Raw genomic sequence first — 10,777 nt, forward strand, 5'->3', positions numbered from 1 at the left:
TCGTCACAGAGAACATACGCCCCACCTGGGGATCGAACTCGCGACCCCTTGATCCATAGACCAATGCTCTCCCTACTGAGCTAAGCGGGTGGGCTTCTCCAGGTTTAAGTCTTTTATGATGTAACACACAATGTGCCTACTCCTGTTTGTTATGCTGCTGCATATTGTTATTCCCGGCTAAAGGGGTAGGGATATTGAGTTTGATCCTCGGGCGGGGCGTATGTTCTCCGTGACGATTTGATAAAAGACATTGTGTCTGAAATCATTCGTCCTCCACCTCTGATAATGCATGTGGACAAGTTGATACTGTTGAAAAACAGCGTTAAACCCAAAACCAACATATTGTTTCGGCATTTTCCATCTGGATGTTTGTCCATCTATTAATCCGTCCTTGGATACTTAGGTGGCTATTGCAACAACAGGTAAATGTAATTTTTCTTTGATGTCATTCATTCCGTAAGCTCTTATGTTCTCTAACCTGGCTAAAAGAATAATAGAGAGAATAAAAGGTAGCCACATAAGTATCTGGGGGCCTCTGTGGCTGTGTGGTAAAGGTCGCTGACTTCAAATCGTTTGCCCCTCATTGAAGGCTGGTGGTTCTACCCAGGTGCCTGCTCATGATGAAATAATGCACGTAGGGGCACCTGGGGTCTTCCTCCACCATCAAAGTCGCCATTATGACCTGGAACAGTGTCGGTGTGACAGTAAACCCAACAACATAAATAAGTAAGCATAAGTATCTTTGTGCCCCCCCCCCCCCCACCCCCAGAGTGGTGGGGGTATATAGATTTGGTCTTGTGAGTGCGTCTGTCCGGAGTTTGTGATGCACTTAGCTCAAAAAGTATTAGATATAAATGTGTCTTAATGATGATATGATGATATGAACTTGCGCACCTCCTGTTTTTTGTCTGCCTGCCCCCCACCCCCCCCCACCCCCATTTCCAGAGTTATTGCCCCTGAAATAGTAAAAAATACACATTTTCACCTTGTGACACGCCTAGCTCAAAAAGTATTTAATGTAAATTGATAAAACCTTGCTTGTGTCTTTATCATGATATGAAATTGGGCACCTCCTATTTTTTGTCTGGGTTCACCCTCTATTTCTAGAGTTATGGCCCCTGAAATAGTAAAAAAAATACACATTTTCACCTTCTGACATGCCTAACTCAAAAAGTATTTCATGTAAATTGATTTAACCTTGCATGAGTCTTTATCATGATATGAACTGGTGCACCTCCTTTTATTGTCTGCCTCTGCCCCCTATTTTCAGAGTAATTGCCCCTGAAATAGTCAAAAATGCACATTTTCACCTTGTGACGCATCTTGCTCAAATAGCATATGATACAAATGGATGAAAACTTGCATGAGTCTGTATCATGATATAAACTTGCGCACTTATTATTTGTTGGCTGGCTCCACCCCCTATTTTTAAAGTTATGGCCCCTGAAATAGTCAAAAATGCACATTTTCACCTAATAATGTGCCTAGCTCAAAAAGTATTTGATGTTAATTCATGAATCCTAGCTTGAGTCTTTATGATGATGTGAGCTTGCACAAATGGCATTATTCTTGAGAATCTTGGCGCTTATTACAGAGTTATAGCCCTTGAAATAGCCAGAATAGTGCATTTTTTGTTTGTGATGCTCATAGCTCAAAAAGTATATGGCCTAGAGTAATGAATCCTTTTCATAAAATGTTGGTTGAGGCTATACCCCATTAAGACTGCAAACATTTGAATTATTGCCCCTTATTTATGACAAATCTACCAGTGGGGGCACACCCTGTATCCTACAGACACATTCTAGTTTTGTAAAGATATCCATTTGTGCGTCCGAAATTAAAAATGCTATTAATTAATTTAAGTTAGAATTATCAAACCTCACATAATTATGAATTTGCACATGACCTTTGCTCACACAGTATTATCCCCCTTGACCTAGCAAAAGCAGTGTTATTTCCCTTGATTTGTTTGAAGAAAAAAATGCTTATACATGTAATTCAAATAGTATTGCAGCATGTTTATTAATTAGCACATGACCTTTGCTCACACATAGTATTTCCCCCCTTGACCCAGTAAAGGCGGATTTTATTACCCATGACCTGTTTGAAAAAAAAGGATTGCTAAAATAATGCATTATCGCCCCTTGACCCAGTAAAAACAGTATTTCCCCTTGGTAAAAAAAAATTGAAAGTGCTTATAATTAGAAAAATCACCAAACCTCATATGAGCCGCGCCATGAGAAAACCAACATAGTGGCTTTGCGACCAGCATGGATCAAGACCAGCCTGTGCATCTGCGCAGTCTGTCAAGGTCCATGCTGTTCGCTTTCAAAGTCTATTGCAACTAGAGAAACCATTAGCGAACAGCATGGATCCTGACCAGAGTGCGCGGATAGGCAGGCTGGTCTGGATCCATGCTGGTCGCAAAGCCACTATGTTGGTTTTCACATGGCGTGGCTCATATAATGATTATTTGCATATGACCTTGACTCACATGTAGTATTATCCACCTTTATGCAGTAAAAGCAGTTTTCCCCCTTGATTTAGTAAATAAATAGGGGTTTTTGACTGTATCTAAGTAACTCAATGATGGATCTCCATGAAACTTTACAAAAACATAGATCACTATAGGGCAGTGGGGCATGTGCAATCATGTCAGGATGTCTTAATTAATCAGAGTTATTCCCCTTTAATTAATCCAGAAATTCCCACGTAACAAAATAATCCATTGATGGACCTTCATGAAATTTTACACGAATATAGATCAGTTTAGGGCGGTGATGTATGTGTTATTTAGCGGGGGATATAAATTCCCTGAATTTGCTTGTTTCAGTTAGCAGTAGATATTTTAGACACATCCAGCAATTTCTTCCATTTAGTATATTGTGATATATTGTTTCAGTTAGCAGTAGATGTTTTGGACACACCATTTGATCTGAAACTGCAGCTGCCCGTTATTATTGGAACTATACCTCTCCAGTCAGTTGTTAACCAATATATGCCACAGATACAGCCAGGAACCATAACTAATCAACCAATGGGATTCAGTGCTCCAGTGAACTTTGACCTACGTGAGTAGAAATTTTGAATTTTGTAGTCTGCTTATATTCTGCTTTGAAGATGTTGAATGAAATTCATTATTTTTGCTTGAGCTGGAAAGAGGTACCGTAATATTTTTCATGTAAAATGGCTTAAATAAAATGTTGTTACCATGGTTTCTTGAACCATAGCAGGCAAAATGTTTACTTGGATTCATAGCAAAGATATTAACACAGGTAATTTTATTATTATGCTGGAGACAGTTACATTTACAAGATGTTGTTTAAACCAGTTGTTGCTCTTAATTTTTTCATAGCACCGCCAGCGTACCATGAGTGTGTGTTCGGAAAGGTTGATACGACAGATGATGATGACAAAAATGCTGCGGGAAATATGAATTTTGCACCATCCTACACGTACTATGACTGGATGAGTCCTCCTCCACCTAGTGCTCCTCAAAACTAATAACATAGTTGCTAGTGTCCTTTTAACTTCTGAAAGGGTACCAGATGCAGCCAGCATTGACTCTTGCAAAGTTGTCATTTATTTTTAAAGTTCTTTTCTTTTTTGGATAAAAACTATAGTTTTTAGCTCACCTGTCACAAAGTGACAAGGTGAGCTTTTGTGATTGCGCGGTGTCCGTCGTCCGTTCGTGCGTCCGTAAACTTTTGCTTGTGACCACTCTAGAGGTCACATTTTTTGTGGGATCTTTATGAAAGTTGGTCAGAATGTTCATCTTGATGATATCTAGGTCAAGTTCGAAACTGGGTCACGTGCCTTCAAAAACTAGGTCAGTAGATCTAAAAATAGAAAAACCTTGTGACCTCTCTAGAGGCCATATATTTCAAAAGATCTTCATGAAAATTGGTCAGAATGTTCACCTTGGTGATATCTAGATCAAGTTCGAAACTGGGTCACATGCCATCAGAAACTAGGTCAGTAGGTCAAATAATAGAAAAACCTTGTGACCTCTCTAGAGGCCATATTTTTCATGAGATCTGTATGAAAGTTGGTCTGAATGTTCATTTTGATGATATCTAGACCAAGTTCGAAACTGGGTTACTTGCCATCAAAAACTAGGTCAGTAGGTCAAATAATAGAAAAACCTTGTGACCTCTCTAGAGACCATATTTTTCAATGGAGCTTCATGAAAATTGGTCAGAATTTTTATCTTGATAATACCTAGGTCAAGTTCAAAACTGGGTCACATGAGCTCAAAAACTAGGTCACTATGTCAAATAATAGAAAAAACGATGTCATACTCAAAACTGGGTCATGTGGGAAGAGGTGAGCAATTCAGGACCATCATGGTCCTCTTGTTTTGTTATACATGTAAGTAAGACTAAGTGCAATAATTACTGAACCTTGCCATTACCTCATATATGATGAAATGTATCCAACCCTGTAGGGTTTTAAGCTCACCTGAGCCAAAGGCTTTGGATGAGCTATTGTGATGGCTCAAGTCCAGCGTCCGTCCGTCCACACTTTCTTTGAAACAACATCTCCTCCTAAACCATCAGGCCAATTTTGATGAAACTTTACAGGGATATTTCTTGGATGGTCTTCTTTAAAAATTGTTCAAAGAATTCAATTCCATATAGAACTCTGGTGGCCATGGCAGCCGAAAGGAAAAACTTTAAAAATCCTCTTGTCAAAAACCACAGGTCATAGGCCTTTTATATTTGGTATGTAGCATCATCTAGTGGTCCTCTACCAAGATTTTTCACATTATTCCCCTAGGGTCAAATATGGCCCTGCCCTGGGGGTCACATTGTTTACATAGACTTATATAGGGAAAACTTTGAAAATTTTCTTGTCCAAAACCACAAGGCATAGAGCCTCAATATTTTGCGTGTGACATCATCTAATGGTTCTCTATGAAGATTGTTCAAATTATGCTCCTGGGATGAAAAGAGGCCCGTCTCAGGGGTCCAAATTTTACATAGGAAAAAAACTTTAAAAATCTTCTTGTCTGAAACCAAAAGACCTTTGATATTTGATATGTAGCATTACCTTTTGGTTCCTTATCAAATTGTTCAAATTATGCCCCTGGGCTGAAAAGAGGCCCCACCAAGGGGGTCTCAAGTTTAACAGAGACTTAAATGGGAAAAAAATTTAAATATCTTCCTGTCTGAAACCACAATACCTAGGCCATTGATGTTTGGTATGTAGCATTGCCATGTCGTTCTCTACCAAGATTGTTCAAATTATGCCTCTGGGGTGAAAAGAGGCCCTGCTGCAAGGGTCCCAAGTTTTACAAAGACTTGTATAGGAAAAAAAATAAAAAATTTCTTGTCTGAAACTGCAAGGCCTATGCTTTGAATGTTTGATATGTTGCATTGCCTAGTGGTCCTTTACCAAGATTGTTCAGATTATGCCTCTGGGGTAAAAAGAGGCCCTGCCCTGGGGTCCCAAGTTTTACATAGACTTACATAGGAAAAAACTTTTAAAAATCTTCTTGACTGAAAGTTCAAGGCCTAGGCTTTTGATAGTGGAAGAAATTGAGCCTTTGGTGTAATTTACATATGCTATGTATCAACTCATTGATAATTATATTTACATGTATTATTATAATCATCTTTACTGTTACCATATTTATATACCATATTTATATTATAATTTGATATTAAGTAAGTGTTGTATACAGAAAGTTGCTGTGTTGTTTTTACAGCAATTTTGCTTTATGTACAACTATATTTTACTGTTGTAATTGTGACATATAAATTATAGATCAGTCTGAACATGTATGTCCTTCTCAGTTTTAAACCATACATATGTGCCACAAGTTTGGAAAAAGAATCTTTTTATAAGGCCACTCCAAATTAATTTCTTCTTAATAGGATTTTTTCCCCATAAAAAAAAAACAGCAGCGAGCGAGCGAAATAAAAATATATATATATTTTTTTTCTGATTTCACCTGTTTTTGGAGCGGCCGAGGAACGATTTGAAGAAAACAAACAAAAAACCTTGTCACAAGAATCAACAAGAGCCATGTTAGACATGGCTAATCCCCCCCTCGGGCATATTATAATTGAAGGCTAAAGTTCCTGGCAAGTTAGTGTCTAAAATTATTAATTTTGGGGAAAGCTTTGAAGAACCGTTTAGTTGTGGTCCGCATCAGGGGTTTTAAAGATGTGGAAGAAAGAATAAGTCAGTGGTGAGGTGCTTTACTGCTAAATTTTAATTTTCATGAACAGTATAGCTAGGATGTTTTTCTATATCGCTACTGTAAAAAGAAGGAATGGAAAGCTAACAGGGAACAAGAGTGCCAAAATGTCACAATATACGCCCGTCACAGCAAATTTCTTTACTCTAGCAGCTGTATTTGCAAATGGAATTTTAATTTTGCGGTTGTTTAGTAATCACTGTAAGTCTTTTAATTTTCTAAGTCCACAAAAAAACTCCTTACCAGGTGGAGATACCTTCAAATACACCTAAAATTGGAAAGTAACATCTATGTGGTACCACAGAAAAGTGGTCTTGTTTTTTCCTTACGGTCAATTTTAAAAATGTTACAATATAAGTTATTTATAGTAACAACTAAGGGAAGTTAATCTTAAAAAAAAAAAAAAAAAAAAAAAAAAAAGATTGTAAGTCCACACAAGAATCTTTACCAGGTCGAGATTGGTCAAAATACATCTCAAAATTGGATGTAGCATGCATGTTGTACTACAAAAAAGTGGCCTCGATTTTTCCTTACGACTAGTAATGAAAAAGTTACAATAAAAGCTATTTAAAGTAACAACAAAGGGAAGTAATTCTTAAAAAGGGAACTGCGCATGACACTTCGTCTCATGATGGTGTATAGTTGCCAAGTTACATCAGAATCCCTCCATGCATTGTATCTGACCTTTGGCCTCTAAGTGTGACCTTGACCGAAGGCCTAGGGACCTGGATCTTGCGCATGACACTCCGTCTCGTTGTGGTGAACATTTGTGCCAAGTTATATCAAAATGCCTCTATGCATGAAGAAGAAATGCTCCGGACAAGGTTTTCATTCTTGTATCCTTTGACCTCTAAGTGTGACCTTGACCTTAGACCTAGGGACCTGGTTCTTGCGCTTGACACTCCGCCTCGTGGTGGTGAACATTTGTGCCAAAATATATCAAAATCCCTTCATGCATGAAGAAGATATGCTCCGGACAAAATTTTTTAAGAAAATATGATAAAGGGGAATAACTCAAAAAATAGGCAAGGTAGAGTTATTGTTCTTGCACACTGCACTTCCTCCCAATGTGTTCTATCAGTGTATGAAGTTTGAAGAAAATCCCTCCAGTACTTTTGGAGGTATGCTCCAGACAAATTTTTTAAGAAAATAAGATAAAGGGGAATAACTCAAAAAATAGGCAAGGTAGAGTTATTGTTCTTGCACACTGCACTTCCTCCCAATGTGTTCTATCAGTGTATGAAGTTTGAAGAAAATCCCTCCAGAACTTTTGGAGTTATGCTCCGGACAAAGATCATTGTGGACGGACGGACAGACGCACGCACGCACGGAGAGCATTTCTAATATCCCCTTCGCCTTTGGCGGGGGGATAAACAAGCACTGCCAGAACATATCAAAAAGGCTTCAAAATGCATAAATGAAGCAAAGATCATTTAGTACTGAAGGTTTTATTTAAGCCGTGTGGCGGCTGTAAAAAGTCTCCCCGTACTTTGATTCAGTGTTGTTATATTTTCTGGTCCTTTGGGATCATGGAGTCCATTCGGTAGAAGGTAATAGAGTTCTGCTTAAGCTGGTGCTAGGGCCGTGAAAGGTGTTCCACATTTGATTACCTCTCATGAACAGACTCAGTCAAACTGAGGTCTGCTATTGTTATTTTTTTGGTTGCATTCTATGCTTTCAAGGGATCTTTTTATAGATTTTATTAATGACAGACTGTTCCCAAAATACATGGCAGCCACTCAACACCTGACTTCAATATATCTTTATGTTTACTGGGATGTGCTACATTGTAATATTTATAAACATTGGGAGATGTGAACAAGCTGTTTAAATTGTTGTCAGTTAGATGAAAATCTTCCTCATCTATTAAAATATACCTTCTGTTACTTGTGCATTGTAGACTGGTTTGTGAGAAGCTGAGGTTTTATATCTAATTTCATGCTAGATTTTCAGGTATGAACATTGGTTGTTAGATCTGTTGTGCTTTCATTTTTACAGGTATACTTATTTCTGTTATTAGTAATAGTATATCAATATGTTAAGTTTGAATATCTACATATACTATGGGCCAGTCAGTCATAGAAGAAGTGCTCTCATTTCTTCACATATCAGAAATAGAGAAAACTTTAATATATTGCAGGAAAATGTTTATTTGATATTCCAAATCTATTTATTCTTCAGACAACTAATATTAGTCCCAATGGCAGTTGTCATTTGGCATCCGGCCTAATTTTGTCTCTTTGTGTTTTTTGGATAATCTTAAAGTAACTTTCAATGATATTTCCCATGACAGGTTGTTCATGTCCATCAGGTGAGCAGCCCAGGACCGTTTGGTCCTCTAGTTTTTTTGTGTTTTTTTTTTCAGAAAATTGTCTCCTGTTCAGATTGTACTTAATTTACATACTTTATATTATTAATTTTCTAAGAGAACAACATGAAATCCACTGAAGGGAATGTTTTGTAACTTGATACAATTATCTGCATTGGTAAGAGGAATAAAAAAAACTCAATAACCGTAATTTTGACCCAATCAGCAATTAAGCTATCTCTCTTTTTATACCACTTTTTTCAGTTTTAAACATTTAAAGCAATAACTTTGACTGCTTTGAAGGGAATTTAATGTAAATATTTTTAACATTTTATGAATTAAGAGCTTTTTATTCACTGAAGGTAATTACAAAGATAATTTGCACACTACCCTGCTAAACTGGCAATGTATGCATTACCCTTTTATAATGACAATATGCTCACTACTCTTGTTAAAATGATAATGTTTCTAGATTCCTCCTTAAAAAGATGTATTTTAGCATTGTTAAAAAGTAACAAGTCTGTTAGCATTTCTACGCCACACAATATGTAATCAGGTTTTAATATAACTATTACAGTATATATGCGCCGTAAAACCCAAATAAAATAAATTGAATTTAAAATCTTGATGTTGTTTATTGTCTGAATCTCATTGTGATACTACATGATGTAGCTATGTAACATTATAGTTTTATACTATTTCTGTCTTTCATTGTATTTTATAGCAAAATAAATGGCCATTTAAAGACTATAATTATTTGTGGTTGTTACTACTTTGTGTTCTGAAGTTGGCAGTTCAGACAGATATGTCATTTTCTGACATGGTAGAGTTTGTTAATTAAAGGTCAATGGTAAACAGCCTTAACAGGTATTGCTCTTGTGATCAAGTTTGTTAAAGGTCTATGGTCAGCAGCCCTAACAGATGTTTAAATTCTGACTGAGTTTACTAAAGGCCAATATTCAGCAGGCTCAAAACACATTGGCCTGGCCTACAGTCCTTACAGATATTTGCCTTCTGACTGAGTTTACTAAAGGCCAATATTTTGCAGGCTCCAATCACATTGGCCTGGCCTACAGTCCTTACATATATTTGCCTTCTGACTATTTAAATATATGACTATTTGCCTACAGTCCTTTTAAATATATATGTCTTCTGTCTGAGTTCATTAAAGGCTAGTATTCAGCAAGCTCAAATCACATTCACATTGCCCTGTCCTACAGTCCTTACAGATATTTGCCCTCTGACAAATGCGCATTCTCCTGGCTTACAGTCTACAGATATTTGCCTTCTGACTAAAATTACATGCACATTGGCCTGGCTTACAGTCCTTACAGATATATGCCTTCTGACTGAGTTTACTGAAGGCCAATATTCAGCAGGCTCAAATCACATTGGCTTGACCTGCAGTCCTTACAGATATTTGCCTCCTTGTTGAGTTTACTGAAGGCCAAATTATTCAGAAGGCTCAAATAACATTCAAATGGCCTGGTCTATAGTCCTTACAGATATTTGCCTTCTGACTGAGTTTACTTAAGGCCAATATTTAGCAGGCTCAAATCACATTAGCCTGGCCTACAGTCCTTACAGATATTTGCCTTCTGACTAAAATTACATGCACATTGGCCTGGCTTACAGTCCTTACAGATATTTGCCTTCTGAATGAGTTTGCGAAAGGCCAATATTTGGCAGGCTCAAATCACATTGGCCTGGCCTACAGTCCTTACAGATATTTGCCTTCTGAATGAGTTTGCGAAAGGCCAATATTTGGCAGGCTCAAATCACATTGGCCTGGCCTACAGTCCTTATAGATATATATGCCTTCTGTCTGAGTTTATTAAAAGCTAGTATTCAGCAAGCTCAAATCACATTCACATTGGCCTGGCCTGCAGTCCTTACAGAGATTTGCCCTCTGACTAATATTACATGCACATTGGCCTGGCTTACAGTCCTTAGGTATTTGCCTTCTGACTGAGTTTACTTAAGGCCAATATTTAGCAGGCTCAAATCACATTAGCCTGGCCTACAGTCCTTACAGATATTTGCCTTCTGACTAATATTACATGCACATTGGCCTGGCCTGCAGTCCTTACAGATATTTGCCCTCTGACTAATATTACATGCACATTGGCCTGGCTTACAGTCCTTATAGATATATATGCCTTCTGTCTGAGTTTATTAAAGGCTAGTATTCAGCAAGCTCAAATCACATTCACATTGGCCTGGCCTGCAGTCCTTACAGATATTTGCCTTCTGACTAATATTAC

At 37.6% G+C, this 10,777-nt stretch overlaps 1 protein-coding gene across 3 annotated transcripts in view; it reads left to right on the forward strand.

The window, feature by feature from the left end:
- The window catches only part of LOC123566492 (arrestin domain-containing protein 3-like), a 37,232-nt gene extending 28,093 nt beyond the window's left edge, over window positions 1-9,139 (forward strand). For all 3 annotated transcript variants that reach the window (XM_045360647.2, XM_045360650.2, XM_053549792.1), the window contains 2 exons: window positions 2,903-3,071; window positions 3,356-9,139. In XM_045360647.2, coding sequence (XP_045216582.2) covers window positions 2,903-3,071; window positions 3,356-3,504 — 318 coding nt within the window. In that variant the 3' untranslated portion in view covers window positions 3,505-9,139. The remainder of the gene's footprint in view (window positions 1-2,902; window positions 3,072-3,355) is intronic.
- Window positions 9,140-10,777: the final 1,638 nt, after the last annotated feature.

Source organism: Mercenaria mercenaria, chromosome 8 (assembly GCF_021730395.1).
Source record: "Mercenaria mercenaria strain notata chromosome 8, MADL_Memer_1, whole genome shotgun sequence".
NCBI lineage: Eukaryota > Metazoa > Mollusca > Bivalvia > Venerida > Veneridae > Mercenaria > Mercenaria mercenaria.